The sequence below is a fragment of the Astatotilapia calliptera genome, chromosome 6 (genome assembly GCF_900246225.1).
Source record: "Astatotilapia calliptera chromosome 6, fAstCal1.2, whole genome shotgun sequence".
Taxonomy (NCBI): Eukaryota; Metazoa; Chordata; class Actinopteri; order Cichliformes; family Cichlidae; genus Astatotilapia; species Astatotilapia calliptera.
Genome location: NC_039307.1, coordinates 25832285 through 25856517, shown reverse-complemented (window position 1 = coordinate 25856517; position 24233 = coordinate 25832285). Strand labels below are relative to the sequence as shown.

Genomic DNA, 24233 nt, shown 5'->3' with positions numbered 1-24233 from the left:
GTCATATTGAGCTAAATCTTTGTGATCAATTTGCAAACCAAAGAGCCAGAGACTGAAGCTAAATGAGCCTCACAACAGGAGCTTTTGTTTATAAATTCTTGTTTTGAAGCGTTTTATTTGAAATTATAAAGCGGCCGATTGTCAGATTATGTGTAATGATGAGTGCATTTGTACACGAGCCATTCAGTAATGGGTTTCTGCAGGCCAGTCGCATCAAGATCAATTACAAAATTAGCACATTAGGACTGACAAATTACAAAATTATGTTCTAATCCTTTTGAAGCCTTCTGGGAAAACAGTGGTAGATTTGATGTCTCCGCTTGCTCCGGGGATAAACTGTGAGCGAGCGATTTCACTAAAAGGACAAAAAGAATAGATCATTCGTCTTCCACAGTCAGACTTCCCCACGAGCAAGGGGGAAGTCTAAGAAGCCATTTAAGATTTAAATGACAATTATTAAAATCATTAAGCATGTATGGATATATCAGTCAGAAAGCACTTTCATCATTGACTGCTACTGGTAAATACAGGACATTTGCTTGTATAGCAGTGAGCTATGTTCATCTGTTGAGTCACATCAATTTTGTGCTGGCTAAGTGTTCAAAAACAGTTCAGTTTGTTTTTACATTGAACATTTCTTTGTTTCCATGGCACCAAATGGGAAATAAAAGCCACACCAGATGATGCATCTCTACAAATAGTTTAAAATTTGCAGGTTTGGACAGAGCCAAAAGAAATTCACCAGCTTTCTTAACCACCTTTTATTTACTTAAACATTAAAGCCCTTCTGAGTGAGGAAAACGCAGGTTTGTGTTAAATTCTTAGTTTTCCTGCTAGGAAAAAGTTAGATTGGACCATATCCGGTAAATGTGCGAAGCTATAGTTGTTTTCCTTGTGATAATAACACCAATATGTGTAAATGACGTTCAACGAGTCAGACATAAATCGAAACTCAGAGTTTATTCATATATTCCACTTTCACAAAACAAACGCTTCTCAAGCTTTACAGAACCAAAAACGTATGACAGTCGTCTTCTGAAACATTATTAAAAACTGAAAAAATTAAATGAACTCAAAATGGTCTTCACTAGACTTTCCTCTTCTGGGTGCTGATGTACAGAACTGTAAGAAGGAGACAGGAGAAAAGAAGGGGGGGGATCTTATTCATACACGATGATCCATAAAAATAAATCAAAATTCCGAAAATCTCATTTGACAGACAAAATACTCAATGAGGCGGCGTAAAGCAAAACAGAGGCAGGCTAATGTAGGATTTTTAAGATCGACACAGACATCTGGTGACTTAAAAATCCTGTATGTCGGATGATATTTTTTATTTCCTTTCAGACACACAAAATAAACATATTCCCCTAACATTTTTTTGTGTGTAGTTATTCATTTACACTCCACCCGACTGCTCGAATCAGCTGGTTGTTGGAAACACCCTGTACTGCCAGGAGAGATGCTGAAGAGCGCCATCTGCTGGTTAAATTGTGTAACATCAATGCTCACAACATTGTTGAAGGGTGTTTCTCTCGTCTTTAATTTATTTTATTTAGAAGCCGTTATAAATTATAGTCTGGCTCCACTGCAAAATGTTTTTTTTTCTTAAATGTCTTTAACAGAGGAGCCATTGTGTGTTTTGTTTTTATTTTTTATGTGAATAGCTACTGCACCTCACAACAGTCTGAATGCGCAGCCCCAAACACAGAAGTTATTCCACAGAAACAAATCCCAAAGAAAAAACAATAATTCCAGTAACAAGAAAATGTGCTGCTGATGATGATTTAGCAAATTCTATGTTAAATCTTGACCCCCTGCAGCATCCACGTTCCACATTTTTTCCCCTCAAAGATAATCTGTATAGTTTGTTGTACTGGTTATTTTGACTAAAAATAACACTATCTGCGGCCTGAAACACCGGCCTGCATGACTCACATTCGAGATCAAATCACACACTGGATACAGTGCATGCCTGGTGTCTGGAAAATGCAGACAGAGAGATGAAGATGTAAACAATACAGTTAAAAAAAAATGTTCCGACTACTGTGGTGAATACAGAATATATTAAAACTATCTCTGCAAACAAGAGCCTTACAATGAGCCAATTCTCATAAAAAAAAAAAAAATTTAAAAAAAAAGGGGCATACCAGTGATTAAACATGAAATCTCTGTGTCAGGACAGTTTCAGTGGTGTGAAAAAGTGTTTGTCCCCTTCTTGATTTCCATTTTTTTTTTTAATGTTTGCTGTTTTAGATCATCAAACAAATGTAAATATTAAGCAACAATAACACAAGTAAACACAAATTTCCAAATGAAGGCGTTTAGTCTGACTAGTATCACGCCTGTTCTCAATCAAGAAATCATGTAAAGTGGAGTAGACCAAAAATATCCTCAAAAGCCAGGCACATGTCGGAATCCAAATTCAGGAAGACATGAGAAACAAAGACCTCTTGGTCTTGAAAAGGGTTTAAAGCCATTTCTTGAGATGTATGACTCCAGTGAACCACAATGAGAGCTATTATCCACAAATGGCGAAAACATGGAACGGCCTCAGAAAACATTTTGATGATCCCCAAAACTTTAGGGATAATACTCTCTGGGCTGACGAGACAAAAGTTGAACCTTATGGATCATGCATGAAGCGAACACAGCATTTTAGAAAAGGAACGTCATACCAACAGTGAAAAGGTGTTAGTGTGATGGTCTGAGGCTACCTCAGGACCCAGAGGCTTGCTGTGGTAAATGGAACCATGAATTCTGCCGTCCGGCCACCTGTTCATTACCTCAAGCTGAAGCAGAGTTGGGAGAATGATTCAAAATACACCAGCAAGTTCACCTCTGAATGGCTTAAGAAAAACAAAATGAAGTCTCTGGAGTGGCCTAGTCAAAGTCCTGACCTGAATCCGATTGAGATGCTGTGGCATGACCTTAAAAAAGGCAGTTCATGCTTGAAAAGCCTCCAAGGTGGCTGAACTTAAACAAAGATCCACTGCAAAGATGAGTGGGCCAAAATTCCTCCACAGTGCGGGAAAAGACTCACTGCCAGTTATCGCAAGCACTTGACTGCAGTTGTTGCTGCTAGGGGTGGCCCAACAGGTTTAGGGGGGGCAATCACTTTTTCACACAGGACCATGTAGGTTTGGATTTTTCTCTCTCCTAATAATAAACACCTTCATTTAGAAACTGCACTTTGTGTTTACTTGTGTTATCTTTGTCTAGTATTTAAATTAGTTTAATCTGAAACATTTAAGTGTGACAAACACAAAAAAAATAGGAAATCAAAAAGAGGCAAACACTGTACAAAGCCATTGTACAGTTTAAGTTCAAGTCTGTCTATGCTGATCAACATGGAGAATATTAATACAAAGTTTCATAAAAATATAGCAAGACACACAAGAAAATGCAATATTGAACTGACAACGAGTGAAAAAGGGCAGTTCCCAAGAGCTGTGTTAACAATGTGTTGTTTTAACAATAATTAGTGAGTTAAAAATATCTTAATAAATCAGCTCGGGCATCAGCTTACAGCTACTGTCATTAACAGTTTATCTACTGATTATTATCATATAATGATGTACTTCGAAAAATCAATGCAGGCAAAAAGTTTAATTTGAAGACCAATTTAATTTGAGTGGGATTTTTTTTTATCATGAACTAATTATCACCATTTGGCTAACCCTCACAATACTTTCAAGAAGGCGAGAGACCTTTTCCACAGTTTAAAGAGGGAAAAAAAAAGTACTGGTATAAATAAAAAAAATAAATAATAAAACACATTTCTGAGTTCAGTTTTACAGTTTCAGGGTTCTGGTTACTCTTCACAACTGACTTGTACTGTACAGCTTACTGGAGCTGTGTACACTTTTATTTTACAAGTAAAAAAGGAGTTGTGTTAGAACAGAACATAGCTAAAAGGTTATGGCACCATTAAGTTGTGCCATTCATAATGTATGCCCTCATTTAAACGGAATTAATAAGCAAGCACTGAATGTGAGTCATTATCAGACAGACCACAGCTTCCTGTTTTGAGAGGAACATCCTACAGAGCAGGTTACTTTTCTGGGCAAGTTGGCTATTTGACAACCTTTTTAGATCACACTTTAATCTGCGCTCCTCACCTGTGTTTGTCATATTTTCGTCTCCTTTCAACTGTCATGAAAGAGTTCCAGTTTCAGACATTCAGAGAAAAACCTGATGGCCTCAAAAACATAAACCTGCATTTATTTATTTATTTTTAATCTATTTTATCATCTCTGTCACAGCTGCACAGCATTTCCTTAGGTTTAGCATATTTATTCTGCACTTCAGTCTTCTTACAGAAGACCTATACTGCCTTAAATACCAAAGTCTACATAAAAGGGACATGCTTACCATTGTTTCCTCTTAGGAAGGCATCGCCATATTTGTTCTTGAGTTGCCCGTTGACATACTCCTCTGTCTGCTCTATGGCGATGTTCATGTAACCATCTAAACAGGCCAGAACACCTGCAGGTACACAAACACACCGTGTTTTCCTTTAAAGTCATTACTTACCGATCAGTATGGGGGGGGCAAGTGGCTAAGCTGTTACGTACCTCTATAATCGACACCAGAGTTCAGTTTGACCACAACAGGTCTGCCAATGATCTGCTTCAGAAAGTCACTCGGGGTCTGCTTCCTCAGGCTCATTTTGACTGTGATCTGAAAGGATGGAAGATGAGCATTAGATACTATAGTAGCGATTTATTTCATGGAGCTACATTAGCGTAACAAAAGCTAACTCGTGTTCATGTCTGTAATAGTAACGATTTCCTAACGCAAACAGGCTAGTATCGTTAGCGGCTAGCTAGCTAACGAGTATAACTAACCTGCTAACCGACTATTTTCCCGTGAATCTGCGCAGCGAGGGTCGCTGTCTTTGTGAAAAGCATGCTTACATTTTATTGCACCCAACAACACAAGAAGAAACCCTTTAATTTTATATGCAGCAGCAATATGTTTGTTAGCATTTCACTCACCAGACCGACGTTTTCCAGACAATTGTATTTAGCATGAACGTCAGTTTGACCAATCACAAGCGTGTTCTGTACGGAAAGCGGCTGAGGACAAAAAACTTAAATGCTTGATCGCTAATCACATAATCAGCTATCAAACTGGCAACAAAGTAGCTATAGTTTTGTGATTAAATGTTTGCCTGAGCCTTCTGTATTTTTGCCTCTTTTTTTTTTTGCATATTTGTCACATTTACATTTTTCAGGTAAACAAAGATAACTTGAGTAAATACAAAATACAGTTTTTAAATTATGATTTCATTTGTTATAGGAAAAAAGCTTCTAAAGCTACCTGGTCCTTTAATCCCCCCTAAAAAATAATCCCCCCTTGTTAAGTCATGAGTTAACTGCTAACTTTTCCCTAGTCACAGCCAGGGCTGGTTACTGCCAGACCTGCTGAATCAAGAAATCACTTAAGTAGAAGCTGTCTGACAAAGTGTAAAAGGTAAAAGATTTCAAAAAGCAACACACCATTCCTCATTCCTTGATCTAAAAAAAAAAAATAAATTTCAAGAATTGATAAGAAACAAAGTCAGTGACGTCTTTCAGTCTGGAAAGCGTTACAAAGCTATTTCTAAGGCTTTGGGACTCCAGCGAACCCCAGTGAGAGCCAAGGTGCCACAGGCAGTTATTAGGTTTTGGGAAAATAAATGTTTCAAGCAGGGCCAGCTTTCGATAGTCTTTTCCCTTAATCAATAAAATCAAACCACATTTCATATTTACTCAGGTTACCTTTGTGCAAAATTACAATTTGTTTGTTTATCTGAAACATGAAAGTGTGCCAAAGTGGCAAAAAAAAGAGGGGAAAAAAGGAATCTGTAAGGGATCAAATACCTTCCTCAGAGCATGCGGTGTTTTATGTGTTTAAGACTCTTACAACACTGTAGCCTTGTGTTCAGCATCACCGTTACTTTTGGTCCCAGCCATCACAGTTGATGTGCAAAGAGAAGATTGTGAAAAAAAGGAAATATGAATTTTAGTCCAGCAAAATTATATATATATATATATATATATGTATATATATATATATATATATATATATATATATATATATATATATATATATATATATATATATATACATATATATATATATATATATGTATATATATATATATATATATATATATATATAGAAGAAGGCGGCCGTAGTGATCGATGTAGCGGTTCTGAATGACAGCAATATCAAGAAGAAGGAACACGAGAAGCTGGAGAAATACCAAGGGCTCAGAGAAGAGCTCGAGAGGATGTGGAGGGTGAAGGTAACGGTGGTCCCCGTGGTAATCGGAGCACTAGGTGCGGTGACTCCTAGGCGAGTGGCTCCAGCAGATCCCGGGAACAACATCGGAAATCTCTGTCCAGAAGAGCGCAGTCCTGGGAACAGCTAAGATACTGCGCAGGACCCTCAAGCTCCCAGGCCTCTGGTAGAGGACCCGAGCTTGAAGGATAAACCGCCCGCAGGGGCGTGCTGGGTGTTTTTTATATATATATATATATATATATATATATATATATATATATATATATATATATATATATATATATATATATATATATATATATCAGCTATTTATTTTCCTGCTGTTAGTCAATAATTTAGATCTGTGCGTTTTCTATATGTCATATTTCACATAATTACCATCCTAGACTGAAGGAGCATGATGAAGACAAAACATTTGAATCTGGATTCTGGTTACAGCACAGAAAATCACTACCCAAATAAGAAGAAATCAGAGCAATTTTTGGTTGAATATTACTAATAACAACAGAGATAATGATGTTGGTACGTCATACCTCTTTGTGTTGTTAAATTAAAATATAAAAAAATCCTTTAGGTGCTTGCCTTGTTTTAAAATGCATATGATCCTGAGGCAGAATTGAGTTAAACTTAATGGGTGACATCAATATATATTATAACCTATGGTTTCACAAAAGTTTGGATGCTGCAAAATGTAAACAAGAACAAAATGCAGTAATTTGCAAATCGTTCAAAGCCTATAATTGAGAAAAATACAAAGGCAACATATCAGAGTCTAAACTGAAAATATTATAAAACTATCAGGTACATGGGCAAAAAATAAGCATACTGGAAATGTTGAGTCTGCAAAAAATCTGTGGTCATTTGTGGTACATAACAGCAATTAATCAATCAGAGAATCGATAAAGATTTCACCAAAACTTTTGCTGAAGGGCCATGATCTATGGGCTCTCAGCTAGCACGACATTAAAAATAGACATGATGCTTTAGTAGAAATCACTGCATGGGCTCAGGATCCATTTTCAGTAAAATATTATTTGTCAACCATTCGCTCTCACATTCACACCTATGGGCAATTTTGAATGACCAGTTAACTGCACTAACTGCATGCCTGGTTGTCTGTGACAGGCTACCGACCTGTCCAGAGTGTACCCTGCCACTCACCCTGTGGTAGCTGAGATAGGCTTCATCCCCTCTACGACCCTGAATTGGATAAATGGACGGAGGGAAGGATGGATGTTATTTGTCACTGCCTCAGCAAATGAAAGTTAAAACACTACCCTGCAAAGAAAGTAAATTTTTATCAGCACATAGTTCAAAAGCTGAGACCTGTGATGGTCATGTAGTACACATGGCGTGTTTAACCTGCACATCTGTAGGGCACACAGGGATAAACACACATTTTCAAGCAGCATATGCTACACAGTCCAAATGATGCGTTTCTCAGAAGAATCATTGCTTATTTCAGTGAGAGGATGTCTGTACATATTCTGAATATTCATCATAAAGAGTAACAGTCCTTCCTGTTTGTTTTTGTTACACACTAAAAAAAATTGGATCATTGCAAAAAACAAAATAAAAAAACCCTCAAACAATTCCAGAGAACCCAAACAACGGAAATTATGTATCAAGCAAGAAGAAGGAAGGACTCTGTGGTCTAAATTACTGCAATTTAATTTCAAGAAGGTTGTGTTGTAAAATGTACAGGTGATGCAACACAGTGGTAAATATGCTTCTCCCTAAATGTTCATGAAACTACTCTGAATCTCACATGTTTGACTTTGATACTATTTTACTGCACTATGCATAATTTTCTACATTAATCATATGGACAAAGTCTCATTTAATTTAATCCAAAAGCTTAACCTAATGTAATAAATTTCAATGTCAGTGGAAATCTTTAAAAGCTACAGAAGTTGACTTATATGTTAAAGTGAGTTTATGAGTGTTTCTCACTTTGGGTTTACACATTTTTAAATCACTGTGGAATTTCTCTGTTTTAAAAGAGAAATAAATAAAGTGCATTATAGCTTTAAAAACGTATAATGCAATATTAGTAATAGTATTGTTATTTTTTTATTATTATCATTATTATTATTATGCTATTGGTAAGCTGTGCTGTGAAGGATAAGAGAAAGTCTACCATCTGATAAAAACTCTGGTTGTTAGGGTGCGTGACCCAAACACTGCACAGCTTGGGAGGTACATGAAAAATGGTGTAGGGGGGGAAATAGGGATGAAATGGTGAGGTGAAAGATAGAAGAGGATAGAGGGCACGAGGATGTGCCAGTACGTGTTAGCAGAGACAGAGAGGTTGAGAGAAAAAGAGAGAGAGAGGGAGAGAGAGAGGGGGATTGTGAGAGGTGGAATCATAAAGTACTTCTTGTGTGTCTAGACAGGTTGCTTGTTAGCAGGGCATGGCTAGCCCTGTGGAGGCTAGAGGTTAATTTGGTATCTGCTGCTGTGTTAAACTAAGGTCAGTACTACAAGTCCTTAAGTCATAAACAAGAGTGGTTAAGAGCCATGTATACACCTAGGCACCGGTTAATGAATATTCAATGAAGATTTTTTTCCCCCTTGTCCCTTGTTTCCTTTGTCGTTGCTTGCTTTGTAGAAAATTTTTGGAAAGGAAAAAAACCCACCGTTTTTCTCCATGGCCTTCAGAAATGACCTCTGCGTGCTTACATTTAGTTGTCCTTTGTTATCCTATAGTTGTAACGAATAGTGGCTTTTTGCTTTTTGATTATTCGCTTCCATTCTTGAACACACCGAATGCAAATGCTTGTGATTTTTATTTCGTAGTACAATAAAAACCAATGATCTAATAAAAACAAACGAAAAAAATGTCCGAGTCATGACGTTTGTGGATAAAGCAGAACTTATACTCATGACTGGCATTTAATGCAGATGTTTTCTTGGATCTTAGTGGAAACATAATGAGAAAATGTTTGAAGTGAGCTCGCACGAGCAAATCGGGTATAATTCACATGCTGAGAAAAGTGCTTCTGGCCTGTAACCAGCACAAAATCCACCAATGATGGTTAATAAGTCAGCTGAAATAGGGCTTAATTAAAACATTGACACTGTGGGCTGTATCTGTTAACCCGTCAGTGATCACCAGACTGTTCTGCTGCCTATGCATTACATTTGTAATGTATGTCTAAGATGCCAAGTCTTTCTTTGTTTTGTTTTACATATGCTGTAACAGCAGATTCAAAAATAAATAAATACATAAACACATGCAAATACAAAAGCATCAACAGGCTTTGTTTTTGTTTCTAATTTCATTGTTTTTGCTTTTAGTCAGCACATGTTCTCAGGTAAGTAGTAGATTTCCCTCTCTGGTGTCAAATTGCTTCAGGCAGTCTTAAATGTTTGATTTTTTTCCTCACTGTATTCTAATTTTGTATTCATTTGCATTTCATGTGTGTGTGTGTTTTATACATATATATATATATATAATTTTGCATTTTAAGGTAATGGATACTGGCTCTTTGACACTTCCCATTGTCAGTGGCTGATATTTATCTGTTACAATAATTTGCTTGGGCTCAAATCAAGTGAAAAATGTATTGATATAAACACTGACTAATGACCAGATTGTTATTTTAAACACCTGTATTGACAGATTTTCACAATCACCACATCATTAGTTTGCTAACAAGTTAAGGCAAAAGAGGCAAGTATTGTATTTTTAATGCTTCTTTATTCATATTTTCTTCTATTTATTTTGGTTTCCCAAAATAGCAAGCATTTAAGCATTTCACAGTAGTAGCAGCAGTATAAAAGCAGGAAACATCAACCGTGTAGTTATTTTCAACCTGTTTTTTTGGAGCCTCACGCCCACACAGAGGCTCAATAAGGCCAGATTTAAACAATAATAATGATAATAACTGGGGGGGGGCAGCTTACATTAATGTTTGGACAAACAGCTAGTCATTTTTCTTCAAAACCTCTCTGACCATGCAGTGTAAACCTGGTCAGCCAGAAAGCATAACAGCAGTGCTGTCAATTGACAGACAAATCCCGTCTCCATCTCCAGACCTCTTAACCCCGAGGGATGGGCTTGTGAAATAGAAAGATTACGGTGACGGGAGATGCTATTGTAGGTGGGAAATGGGGGACTGGACCAAAGCAGGCAGGGGCTTGAGGTGAGTGGGAATAAGGAGGAGGGGGCACATCCCTCTTGTATCCTAAAGCAATATGCAGGATGGGGGTTGAGGTGGGTTGGCAGTGCAAGATGTGGAGAAAGTCTAGACTGCATTGACCCTTTTGAAGCCAGGTTTTCTCTTCAGGTCAAGCTTGATATGGAGAAGATAATGGAAAAGCTTGGGGGACTTTTCAAATAAAAAAACAGATTGGTAGACCAAGTATCCCTTCTCTAGCTTCTGTGTAATCCCAAACTGTATGGAGGTAATAGCCTGGAAGTGATGGGAAACCTTTTTCTTCCTTTAAAAGGCGACCAGGACAACTCAGTTGCATGTCTTGAAGCTTGTATCTATTACTTTTGTAGCACCTAGGGTTCCTTTAAATGGTTGACTTGCTTAAACATCTTGCCTGCCCTCTGTTCTTTTAACTGTACAACAGCGCGGCCGCTTACCGAAACAATTGATCAAATCGTCACATTTACTGCACATCCACAAAACAGAGCTCTGAATCCCTTCACTGTAGCAGGGAAGTGCTGAAGAATTTACATTTCTATGCATCGGTAAATTGCCCACAGAAGCAATAGGAGTGTCCCTGTGCTTTGAGTTTTGCTCCTTATTATTTTCTTGCCCATGACACGTCGCTCAACTTCCACTTAATGACTCAGCTATGAGCGCTGACAGTTGACAGAGGTTGGCTGGCCTGGGGGCCCCGTGCTTAGAGAAGGGGGTGGCACAAGGCAGGCTAGGTGGGATGTAATCACTCCCTGTAATTTGGAGGAAAACCACTGAGCTGCTCACAGTCAAGATGAAAGCCCCGTTCTTGTTCCCATCATTCCACAGCCATCGAGCTCCACTGCTTGCAAAAATCTGAAAAGAGAGCTTCAGAGAACCAATTCTGCCTGGTTGATGTCCCCCAGGGTTTAGTCCTGAGACCATCTCAAATCAGCTACAGCCCCGGAGCCATGTTCTTTCCCCAAGGAGTGTCACTGTAGCCAGACAGTCAGACTGCCCATCCTGTGCTGTATGGCCCGAGCGCAGCCAGCCAACACAACTCTCCTGAGATCCTCCTTAGTGGAAAGAGAGCTCAGTGGAGCTTATGCTGTGGGCTTGTATCTGGCTGTCTGTCTGTCATTCTGTCTGACATTCTCCCATGTTGCCGTTTCCCTTTTATATCTCAATCTGGGGAAAGGAGGGAATGCATTTCAAAGCTGTTCCACATCAGGGAAGGAAAAGAATATATTTTATTTTTCACAATATAGCAAGTTGGATAAGTTTGCCAAAAAGCATCCTGTCGTGAAAATAATTGTCTGAACTGGCCAATAATTGCACTTCGTTAAGCTCAGTGTACTTCATTTCCCCGAATGACCATTTTCACAGCAAGATGGGCCAGTTTGATCACTTTGCACGCAGCGCTATGCTACCAAGTTGCCAAAGGGACACTGTAGTGGTTTTGCTTGATAGATGGTGAATGGTGCTTATACAAGGAGCCACTCCAGTGCACCCATAAATATGCATTGTGACATTTGGAACAAAGCCGCTCGTCCTCTCTTTCCTGATGAGCCCTGCCTGCATACTATAACATATTGCCATACTGTCACACCTTGTGTTTCATAGCCAATCTCTCTGTTCATCAACTTGGCAGATAACCTCTAGATGCTGACAAATGATATGGGCGATGGCATTAGAGCTCTATTGTATGCAAAAGCGGGAAGCAGTTTTCCAACAGTGATGCTTGTGCAAGTAATTAATGATTAATCCTTGTTATTTGATGATGAATATGGTGCAGGGTTGCATGAATATTAAAAAAAAAAAAATAAGGCCACACTTTCTATGTTCATTTTTCCCAATCTGCAAATAGTCAGCATCACGTAGATAGTTAATTAAATGTAGTTGCTGTTATTTTAAATTAGCAGAAAATGAAAGATAATTAATAATATTTACTGACCCCCCCCCCCCGAGCAGGTTTCTTCCTGTTAAAAGGGAGTTTTTACTTCCCACCATCGCTAAGGTGCTTGCTCATAAGAGGTCATCTGACTGTTGGGATTTTTCTCTGTCTTCTCTGTATTATTGTAGGGTCCATACCTCACAATATAAAGCACCTTGAGATAACTGTTGTTGTGATTGGGTTCGATATAAATGAAATTAAACTGAATTTAAAGCTAATTGATTGGGTTTAGGATAAGATCATAGTGTGGGATAAACTGCACCTTTTCGCAACTCTGCGCATTGCTGATGAAGTGCAAGGATTACCTATTAACTTGCAGTTTATTAACGATCGTATTATAAATCAGGTCCCAAAACAGGTTTCCCTCTATCAACAAAAGGTTTGGTCTGAGGATGTGTTCTCGCATCCACACACCAGACTCGGGCAAGTGCAGAAGAATGCTCCCAGTCCTCGCTGTAGCATTAAGAACATAGCTGGCCTGGATCTCCAAACACCCCATTGCGTTAGAAAGGAATAAATATCCAAGACAGCCAGAAGCAGTTCCTTTCAAATCCCACACACACGCATATCTCTATCTCTCCTCCATCCCTCTCTCTCTGACTCTGTCTCTCCCTCTCTCTGTCATTTGACCAGCAGTGCTTCCTGCCACTGAGGACCTGTGACTCAACAGCCAGAATACAGCAATGTTCTTTTGCCCACCCTCTTGAATATTCATAGAAATAAGAGGACCCATCCATCTTGCATCCATCCACTTTTATATCTAAAAAAAAGGAATTGTGTGTGTGTGTGTGTTAGAGGTTTACAAGCTAGCACTGGATATCTAAACGGGTGCTGTTGGAGAGGGTAGGGGCGGGGGTAGGGTGGTGGGGGGCTGTTTTACACTAATTTCTTTATCCCTTTCACAGGAGTGCCATGTTACAAGAGAATTCCTGAGGCGAGCCAATGGCCCGATAAATCTGCCGGAGCCTCTCTCTCAATTTGTCTTCGTGGAATGTCAGCTGGCAAGCGCCCAGACACTGAGAACCTCTTTTCACAATGCGCCAATCTAACAGACGAGATCCCATGTTGGAGCTACAGTACGAGGACTGGCATGGATAAATTGCCACGTGCCTTATCTATGTGTCTTTATGTGTAACTGTCTGAGGTCCTCACTCGGCCTCTGGAAGGCCACTTCCTCTTAGACTCGACAGTTAACCTGAACGGCCGGGTGGCTGACATTGACAAAATGCAGGTGTCGCCAAAGAGGAACCTGTTATGTGACACAGACGCTGTGTCAACCCGTCTTACGCCATATGACCCGCAGTGTGAACAGAAATTGTTCTGTTTGGTGTCGTTCATCACTGTGTGGCGCAGTCTCCCACATAGCTCGGTCCAGGTGGCAGAATGGCAGAGTGGGAGAACAGACCATGTTTGTGTGAAGATGCAACAACTATCTCTCTCTTTTTCTCTCTTTCTTTCTCTCATTTGCCTCCCTCTTTCTGCTCTCGCGTTCCCTGTTCAGACAGATCGCTGTGTATCTGTCTTTGGACACTATTTAAAGGTTGTAGGTTAGCAAACAGGAAGATGCCTTCCCACCTGTACCCCTATATGAGCCATGAGTCATGATCCAGTCATAATCCATTTATATGTACAATATTTGGAGGAAAATGCACACGTATGTACACACACTGGTGGGAACATAAAGTTTATTATTAACCAAGAGAAAGTTTTATTTAATGAAGTTCATAAATTAAAAAGTGCTATCATTTTTATGCATTATTTAGACCTAATTTAAAATAGATTATCCCCTAGATACATAGCAGTATGTCTGCATAATGAATGCGTTTATTTGTTAAATTAAGTTGGGTAAAAGTCTGTAAAGCAGATACTTTCAAATAAAAAAAAAAAACAAGTAAATACCACTCGATCCTCTACATCTCTAACATTTCAACACAGCCCACCACACAAGCGTATTTCGGGGGTTCATGTTACTGCATGACAGTTGGCATGACTGTAAAAAAACGCCATGTGCCAAGTGGAGCTGCCAATGCTCAGCATGGCTGGTTTTAATATTTTAATGTGTTTCATTACAACATTATGGGCCAGATAGCCTTTCTGACGTCCAGACAATTGTCTGCAAATGAACAAGATTACATGACAAGCCCTGAATGACAGCGCTGCCCACTGTTGCCTACCCTAGCCACTTATCTGATGGTAGCCTAGCAACAGATCCCTGACCTGGCTTTGACCTGCACCCGATAAGGTCAACACCTGAAGGCTCTCCCATTGGAGGGCTGGCTGAGAGAGAGGTGGAGCCTGGGGATGCAGGAAGACAAAGGACTCACAGACCAAGGGCAGCCTCCTCTGCATATAGCTCCCTGCTTGTACAAAAGCATGCCAGACCTCCTTACTGGCTTGCATTATACCTGCGTGTGTCTGTGTATTTATGATTGTGTATCAGAGGCAAGGCAGTCAAAAAAAACTGGCAACAAAAAAAAAGCCCAACTGCTGGTACAGCAACCCCTCATAGCTAATTTAGACGGTGCATTATTTTTGGTAAAGGGTGAAAAATATCTCCACATTTCTCCCAGAATTACTTACAGCAAATGAGAAGTATTGTGGTGACAAGACCGGATAGATACATTATGAAGGAGGTGCTGAATGCGAAACTAATCGACCACAGAAGCCCACCCTGACAGACACCCCTCCCACCACCCCTTCTCTATTATTTGTGTGCATGCACACACGGAAACCTCACTTGGTTTAACAGCAGTGATATGGAAGTTAATCCAAATTGTGATAGTGGCAATATCCTATTAGACCATGGCAATAAAATCAAGCTGAGACTGGTAACGCATTACAGATATCCGAACATGTTCAGCACGCTCCATTACAATGCGAAGTGACATTAATCAGCAGGGGTCCTCTTACACATACATGGAGGCAAAAAACAAACATGCAAATAGTGCACACACAAGCCCGAAGTAAAAGCTCAAAGGAAATATTTGAGCCTTGAAATGATCACTCGATATTATTATTTTTTAAATAATTACTGAAATAACACTGGCTTTTTACAAGATAAGTACAGACATATTGTAAAACAAAACAAAAAAAAGATAGCCAGGCAAGCCAAGCGCAGAGAGGTGGACAAATGAAAAGCAGTTCATAATACTCTTTGTAATTATTTTTGCTCACCCAGCCTCAGGAGTAAAAGTGATTTAGAGGCAGGTGGCAGAGAGTTTTACAGTCCTAATGCTGTGTGAGTTTCTCTTTTTTTAAAAAGTGCCGTTATTCAGTATGCAAAGCGTTTGAAATGATAAAAAGAGCACTACAGTTTTTGTAGACCAGTGTTTGCAAAGGGTGTGTCACGAATAAGCTCGTATATGATTTCTTTCATTTTTTATAACCATAAGTTTTCGCATCTTTCCGTCTCTCTGATGTGCATATTCACTGAGGTTTTGTCACCGTGGTGATGATCATTCAGCCCTGTCAGGTTTGGCGCTAAAATAACTCTCGGCCCTGAGTCGAAGGACCTTTCGCTTCCCTCCAGGGCTTTTTGCAAGACCTCTGCCCCAGTTCACCCAGGGCAACCTAGGCTCCTCCTCTGTATATGTGTGTCTGTGGAAATGTGTGTGCATGCGTGTGTTTGCACTGTCTCCTTACTGTGGGGAAACTGTTGAAGGTCAAAGGGGAGGAAGTTGGCCACCTGCCTCTGTCACACTAACAGTAGCTGAGGGGAAAGAGAGAGGAAGCAGTAGCGGGAGACGTGCCATACACACACACACGTGCACTTAAAAGCACACACACACACAAACGAGCACACACAGAGAGAGAAAGTATAAGTAAAAGTTGTATGTGTGCATTCTTTTGTCTGGCAGCTCAGTTTTCAAGGTCAGCTGGGTTGGAGCTTGGAAATCCTTAAATAAGTTGAAATTATTGTCATTTGAGTCACATACTCTTAAATTTCCAGCACTTTGTGATGCTTCCCTTTTTTTTCACTGAACATTTTATTGACCTTTGTAAAAGTTTGTTTATCTGATCCTCACACTTTTATTCCTGAGTCAGAGAAGCAACTCCTATAGGCTCCAGGAGACCCGCTGCTAAAAAAACCTGGTGCAGGGAGTTCTCCATTGGTATTTGCTAGAGGCGACAACCCTGCTCGCACCCTGCATAAATGTGCCAACCGAGGACGAGAGCATAGAAGGCCAGAGGGCAAAAAGGGAGTGAACCACCTGCTTCTGTCACACTGTCAGGATGAAGGCGGATAAGTGTAAATAGGGTGAAGTGTGTGTGTGTGTGTGTATATGTGTGTGTAAGGGCTGGGTTGTGGATATTGTGTAGGAGGAAGGGGGGACAGGTGGCACGCCGGACAGCGCTGGCACGAGCCACCCAAGGATTTATCACTCAGCGACAGTCATGGCTGGGCAGGGGACAGATGTTGCTGTTTACCCCAGGGCAACATCTGACTGACTGAGCCTAGCATTGGCCCAACCAGCCCAGCCCAGCCAGCACAGGATGGGGCCTGAGAGGATTGAGGAGAGGGAGGTAGGGGAAGCGACAGAGGAGGAGAAGAAGAAAGTGGATAGATGCTCAGTTTACCCCCAAGGTACACAAGCAAGCGAGCCCATTTCTTTCCAATCTGCTCCATGCTCCACTGAAGCACCTGAAACTCATTTAGCCCCCACTAACTGTTGTGCCACTATAGGGAAGCATTTTAATAAGTAGTAATAATGCCACATGACAATATGAGCTTTCATCAGAGGCCTGAAACCTAAACCAGCTACTGGGAAGTGAAACAAAGAAATTGTAATTGACCTCGGATGTACTGCGCATTAGTTAACAAAGCAGACACAAACACACGGCCCTTAAGATGTAATTAGTGCATGCACGAATACACACGCGCTGCACATGTGTTCCACCAGGGTCATGTGAGAAGTTTTAAGAGGCTGTCACCAGCAAAATAGTTGAAGCATTCCTCCCTTGAGCAATGAGGAACGACCTTTAGGTTCAACCGTGAGTGAGGTCATGTCATTGTTGCCATGGCTACTATCAGCAGGCTGCCCTGTTGCTCGCATTACCTCAGCTGCCTGGCATTGTCAGGGTCAGAGAACAGGCTGTGACCTCCCCATGGTGACCAAACTCAATGGGGAACAGAAAAAAAGCTCCACTAAGACAAACACTAGTGTCCTATTTGGCTGATCTGCTGTTAATGTAAATGCTTAGTGGAAATTATGGCATTTCCGAGACAATGCAAAAGATATTCTTTGATGATTTGTGCCTTGAAGAAGTCAGCCTTGTAAAATGAGTGTGATATAACATACAGTTTGCTATCATTAATGATCACTAATGTGGTGTAATAAGCTAAGGGTGGACAAGCAGACCAAGATTTTGCACAGGAGCACGACACACAATGGCTTAAAGGAGAGATCTGCAGTGCCACTGTTAGGCTACAAATGTGCAAACAAGAAAACTGTCTCCAGCAAGAAGAAACGCACATTTATCTGAGATTTCATCGAAAAACTGCAAACCACATCACTGATGGTGTGATCAAAAGTAGCTCGCTCTGCAGGAGTGTATGCATGGAAGCTGATCGGAAAGTAAATACAGTAAAGTCATCTGTGATAAGGCCTGTTAGCTCGATGACTCTGTCCACAGTGAACGCTCTACACGTTTATCTTTTAGTGTTTAAACTAAGAGTTTCTTTCTGATGTAGTGCAAGAAACCGTCTAGAGGTCTTGTCTTTTGCATATTTTATGTTGTAGAGAAAAAAACAAGCTGCAAGCAGAAAGAAACCTAAACGATTTGAACCTCTTTTGTTTCCCAGCTCATAAGCTTTCTGCCTGGAGAACCTGTCTTTGTCCATCTGCATGTGCACGTGAGAAACAGCTGTTTACACGCCACAAACACACTGGGACAACTCTATTAAAATTTTAATATAAATCATTGTAATATTCAGCATCACAACCCAACATTATCCTCTCCACAAATGAAAAAAAAAACCTAATGGAGTGTCTTAATCATTTCATGCAGGAGATGCAATATAAAATCGCTCTTTTGCTATTTGTGGAACATGTTTGTCCACTCTCCTCCTGATAGGCCCCATTTAATCATGTTGTTCTGTTTCCTAATTAGCAGAAATGCAAAGTGTCTTTGTCACCTGTGGACAGCCAAGAGGGCTAATTTGGGCTTTTCACTAATTGCCACGGTAACGAGCCTCCTGCGCCTCCGCTGGGGGTGGGTGGAAGGCATGGCAGGAGGACTGGAGAATGGAAGGATGGAGGGATGAAGACACAGCTCTGCTCACACACGGCCGAGGTGTGAAAGAACGCGGCAGGCCAACAGAACACAGCCTGGAGGAGTCCAACAGCAGGGAGTGGGGGACAGCCTGCGCTGTGAAAAAGCCCCAACACCCAGCTGAGAGGGAGGAGGATTCAGCTCTGGCCAGTTTTGCTCTCTCTCAACTTTGATGGGGAGATGACTACATTGGGTTGGATAACTGTTGGACATTTTTCTGACACCGACACTTGTTTTTTCCCCCACCTGATTTAATACAGGTTTCCACACAAATGCACTCTTTTAAAAAACTGTTCTTATTATAGACAAACTCCAGGAATAACTCTGCAGGCCGTTTTTTTACATGAAGTTTGACATGTGTGAAGCCTGAGTGTATTCTTCTTGTTGCACTTTTCATACACATTGCAAATTATGTTGAAATTAAATTTAAAAAAGAAGAAGAATGCATTGCATCTAGTCGTACTCACCACAAGCCCCCTGTTATTTATTTCCATTTATTATTAACTTTTACCGTGACGCAAATTGAGGGCTATTAATTGTGATAAGGATTATATATACATATATATATATATATATATATATATATATACATTAGGGTTTTAGTGAAAATGTATCCACAGAGCGCTGAATTTAATGTTAAATTTCGCCCCGGATTTAGCGAGTTCCACCAGCAGGTCAAAGCGAAGATGTGCATTCATGTTTGCATGCACCGCATAAATTATTGTCGCGCTGTTTTGTTTTTTTTTAATTTTTTATCTCTATACATATAAAAATATATTTATTTATTTATAATGGTTTTTTTGTTTGTTTTGTTTTTGTGGGAAGGAAATTGCCCTGACTCCCTTTAATGCAACCCGACTCCATCAATATGCTCTCTCCGCCGAATTATGTCCCTGCTTTCTCAAATATATTTTTTGTTCAGTAATACACTCTGAAAGCTTGGGGGCACCTTGTCCGTACGCTGCTCTCGGGGGCGAGCTCCTCCAATGTGTACGTGCGCGCAAGTGTGCGTTTGAGTGAGTGAGTGAGTGTGTATGCGAGAGAGAGAGAGAGCGCGCGTGTGAGCGCCTGTGTGAGCGAGAGAGAGAGCGCGCGTCTGTGTATATGTGTGTGTGTGCGTGCGCGCGCGTGTCTGCCTGCTCTGCTGTTGCTGCCCTTTGATCCCTGCATTAGTGTTAGTTAGGGGCTCGGAGACACACTTGCACCGAGAGCAGCCATAGTCAAGACACGGCAACAACAACAGCGGCACCTCCTCCGCCTGTGTGTTCCCATTCCCCCAACAATACACTTTAAACCGAGCAAAGCCAGGTGCACGACCAAGTCCCTGCCATCACTGGCGCCTCCAGTCTCAATGGGAAAAACCTTTTTTCTCCTTATCCCTAAACAAGGACGAGAATGTGATTAAAAACGGGGGAAAATGCCAAGGAGGAAGCAGGAGCAACCCAAGCGCCTGCCTTCACGTAAGTCGTTCGCTCGTTTTGTGCAATTTTAACGGCTCTCCGTGTGTTTTGCGCAGTAGTTTAGGGTTAAAGAGGTGAAACAGACAAAAGACTCGGCGTAGGTTATTTCTCCCCTTTTTAGGTCCGAGCGAGGCAGCCATGTTGTTGGCGATGGGTAACGTTAGCCTAGGCAGTGAGTGGATAAATGATACGTGGCTTTAATAAGGGTATAATCGATAAAGGTCCGGTTCCGCTAAAGGTTGCGGTCAGTTGGCATATGTGTCGGTTGTGTGTGCGTGTGGGGCGATAACGGCCGAGCGTTTTCGGTAATGCGTTCGCCTCCGCTAGGTCGCTTTTCGGGTAGAAAGGGGAGGATCTGGGAGTCTGGCCGCAATAAAATGAAGGGTCAGTCGGATCAGACGAGCCAGACTCTGGCTACCCGTACTCCAGTGTTCCTAGTTAGCAATAGCGCTATCTAGCAACGCTCGGTAAACTTCATTTCGTCGGCAATAAACGTCCAACTTTCGCCTCATAGTTTTTTGCGGCTCCCCAGTCGTAGAGACGAAAATTCTTCTCGCTTGTTTGTCATCGACTTTTTTTTTATTTTTTAAAGTATGGTTAATTTCTCTTTTCTTTTTTTTTCTTTCCGAGGCAATGCAATTTTTCCTCTCCCCCCTACCCCTCCCAGTCTGCATGCAGGCTGTGTCAGAGCCATGGTCGGTCACCTGAAGTTCAGGGTTTTTCCCCCCTTCCCTTTTGCAGCCATTCATTGCAGACAGACTACGATCAATAACGCGGTTAGAAAAAGGAAACGACACTTGTGCTTCTTTACTACGTTTCTCACGGTAACGCCGTGCAAACGCCGCAGAAAGCCCATTAGAGAATCTCGTGCTGAAGCTGAATTGGGAAGAAGCGCGTTTTTTTTTCCTTTTTACTTTTGTGTGTTTGACCCTACCGTGTCTTGGATGTTCGTATTGTGCCTTTTATCAGTCCAGATAATGAAAAGCTGCAGTGACATTCTCTGACCACTAGAGGATTGCTGGAGACGTTAGCGTGGCCGATGACAACTATTATTAAAGGGTTTATCCAAGAGTGGCATTTAGTCTGCTCTTAATCATTCTTGCCCAACACGTGCGTAAGCAAAAGAGCACAATTAGTCATATTAGTATGTAAATGTAATGAATAATGAGTGATTCATGTTTACATCAACAGTGGCTTGATGCATTTGTCTATATGGCACTGTCTTCTTCTTCTTCTTCATCATCATCATTTCTTAAATGTCAGATCCGGGGAGCTGCTCGGCCTAACCAGCACAGATCCCATTTTCCTTTTCTCCACTGTTAATATTAACTGATCTACTGTTCAGGTGTTTGACCTAGGCTTGAACTTGGGGAAATTGCAGCGGTTGGCTGGGAGGCATAGAGGTGGAGACGAGGTGACAGTGGGTGCAGGGACTGTGTGTGTGTGTGTGTGTGTGTGTGTGTGTGTGTGTGTGTGTGTGTGTGTGTGTGCGCGCTCCGGACTTGACTGACAGCGAGTCCTCGCTGATGTGCTGCATGAGGAGTGTGTAAGTCACATGGATGAACCGCGCAGAAGCAGGGTCACGACGTTTAAATGATAAGAATCCACTTCAGCCTGCGTACTATCACTACACATCCTAGAGGGAGGGTGTCTTTAACGGTAGTTGTGCAAAGGCATGTGTTTTGCCAAAGTCTTGTGTGTCATGACGTGTGTCGAGCGCTCGCCGTAGCCCTGAAATGCAAGCAGTGACACATTAATTTCACACGTGAGGTGAGAGTGACCCTTTTCTGTGAGGTGTATTCATCAGTTTGCTCTGCCATTCTCTCTTTAAGAAAGGTTTCAGATTGGGGGTGGGGGGTTTCTACTGTACAGCCCACTGTACTCCTACGAGCTTATACTCAGCTTTTCCTGGAAATAAGAACACGTCTGTAGTCCTGCTCAGGTGGAGTGACTCACTTTGTGATATATATTCAAATAAATTGTATTTTGTGTGTGTGTGTGTGGGGGGCGGAGGGCTGCAGCACTTGAATATCTATTAAACCATCTCAATTTTTGCATTCTAGACTTTGAAAGAAGCAGCAAGGTAAAGGCACTGACTTTTAAGGATGGAGTTTGTTAGTTTAAAATGTAAATATTTGGTATAGTGTGTGAATCGAAATGAACCGTTCTATCAGACGAGCGGTGAGCTGATTAAAATATAAGATCCAAGCAGAGGGGAATGAGAGGGGTTGCTTAAGATTTGTGATTTACGACAACCGGTGTTTTCAGAAGGTGCACACGGTTTCATGATAAAAGCTGTTTGGCACAGTGTGATTATGTATAGTCTGGATCAGCAACACAAGATGTCCCAGTATTTTCTCTCTTTTTGAGCACATCAACCTTTCAATTAAGCCGCTTCGTAATTGGCCTGCAACAAAAATACTCTTCACCCACGTATCTGAAACCATGCACTCCCGTGTAGGCACTGTACTGGAGCACTGCTGTGCCTGTTCCTGGCTCTAAATGAAAGCTGCTTTTTTTTTTTCTGATTTAGGAGTTGTTTCCCTCCTCAGTCAACAAACTGTCACAGAAAAGTATGAATTTGTCAGAAGCTTTTTGCGCTTTGTTTTGGATCTTCCCACTCTAGAATGGAAGTGTCACCCCATGCCATTCGCTGTCAGTCTGTGTGTTTTTCATTATTCAGCCAACAACACCCTAGTGGTGTGCCAGCCAACGAGCACAATATCGAGCTTCAAATCTCTTCATCTGTGGTGAAAAAGGGCAAGCTAATACACTGGCTTTAATGCTGGAGGTGCTTTATCTTAGCACAGACCCAGATATATGGGCTGTGCTGCCCAGTGTGCAGTGTCCTATTGTCTGTGGCACAGCTTGTGAGTGGAGACTATTCTTTAAGTGCGTGTGCATGGCACACACATGTGAAAGTGTTATGAAAGTGAACACACAACCTCTTGTGTGTGTGTGTGTTGTGTCTGTGGGTACATAAGCTGGCTATGGAGGTCACAGTACAGTATGGCGCCTTCACTCTGACAAGTAAACATGACCTTTGGTGCCACAATGAAAACAGCCATTCTTTATGACCTTGTGGTGTGTTATTGTGTGTGTGTGTGTGTAATGTTGCTGCCTTATTACTTGCGATTCAAAGTTAGGTTAAAATGCGTAAAAGTTTGGATATTTTGCATGTGACTTTGTGCATTCGAAAATGTGAGAAGCAGCATTTTTGCCGCCTTCTGTCCCCAAAATGTCCATATCCCAGCTTCCGCTTTACTCGGATCACCCGCTCCGCACCACCTCGTGCTTCTCAAACAATCAAGAAGAGCCACATCACAAAAAGCACCGTCCTCAGCGACTGGGGAGGAGCCTTCTCCGTCCGCCCCTGGTTATCTTCAGCTGAAATGGAGTTGCATTGGACATTTCTAGATCTAACTCTGCTCGTCTTTGTCAGCCAATAGCTGACAGACTGGGTGGCTCTGGAGCTTACTGTAATGGCGGGTCACTGGCTACCTTCCACTTGCTATGATTATAATGACCTTGGTGGGGCTGGGGCTTGAAAACATTGGATTAAGGGGAAAGGAAAATGAGAGGAGGTTTCCATTTCGCTCTTGGCATAAAATTTGTGGGGGAATTTCTGCCAAGAACACCCCCTCCCCAACACACACACACACCCTAACATCACCACCGCTGCCCCTCAAGTTGATGAGGCTTGGGTGCACTGGCGGCGTCGGGCGAGTAGAGCTCAAGCGAGTAATGATACACAGCCTTTAACTTAGAAATGAATTATAGGGCAGGGGAAAGGTGGCGGACGCCTCTCTCGCTGTATAGTCTTTGAGAGAAGAGAAACCTGCTTCTTCTTCTTCTTCTTCTTCTTCTTTGTAAGCAAAAAAGAAGAAGAAGAGTCCAGCTGCCTTTTGTGTTTCACTTAATAGTAACAGAAAAACACTGAGAGTGATGCGAGTTTGGGCAAGGTTTAATGGGCCTGGTTTCAAAGAAGTAACTAAGCCTCAGGGTGAGGATCAATATTTATACCAAATGTTAACCTTATTTGCTGCTTCAGACAATTGGCTCAAAGCACACAGACTACAAAAAAAGAAAAGGAAAAAAAAACATTTCTTAAGAAGC

General features: G+C 41.3%; 2 protein-coding genes across 4 annotated transcripts in view; one reads left to right on the top strand and one right to left on the bottom strand.

Annotated features, from left to right (window-relative positions):
- Window positions 1-941: 941 nt before the first annotated feature.
- lsm6 (LSM6 homolog, U6 small nuclear RNA and mRNA degradation associated) lies at window positions 942-5086 on the bottom strand. Of its 3 annotated transcripts, none has more exons than XM_026171345.1 (4): window positions 5001-5086; window positions 4578-4683; window positions 4375-4488; window positions 942-1122 (listed from the first exon to the last, which is right to left on the bottom strand). In XM_026171345.1, exons 2-4 carry the CDS (start codon window positions 4669-4671, stop codon window positions 1088-1090), a joined length of 243 nt encoding a protein of 80 aa, XP_026027130.1. In that variant the 5' UTR covers window positions 4672-4683; window positions 5001-5086; the 3' UTR covers window positions 942-1087. The 3 variants fall into 3 exon arrangements, with proteins under 3 accessions (XP_026027130.1, XP_026027131.1, XP_026027132.1); XM_026171346.1 differs by lacking the exon at window positions 5001-5086 and adding an exon at window positions 4920-4988; XM_026171347.1 differs by lacking the exon at window positions 5001-5086 and adding an exon at window positions 4851-4888.
- A 14675-nt stretch (window positions 5087-19761) lies between these two features.
- The window catches only part of znf827 (zinc finger protein 827), an 83691-nt gene continuing 79219 nt past the window's right edge, over window positions 19762-24233 (top strand). Inside the window, exon 1 of the mRNA XM_026171344.1 lies at window positions 19762-20117. Within this exon, the coding sequence (XP_026027129.1) occupies window positions 20075-20117 (43 nt within the window). The 5' untranslated portion in view covers window positions 19762-20074. The remainder of the gene's footprint in view (window positions 20118-24233) is intronic.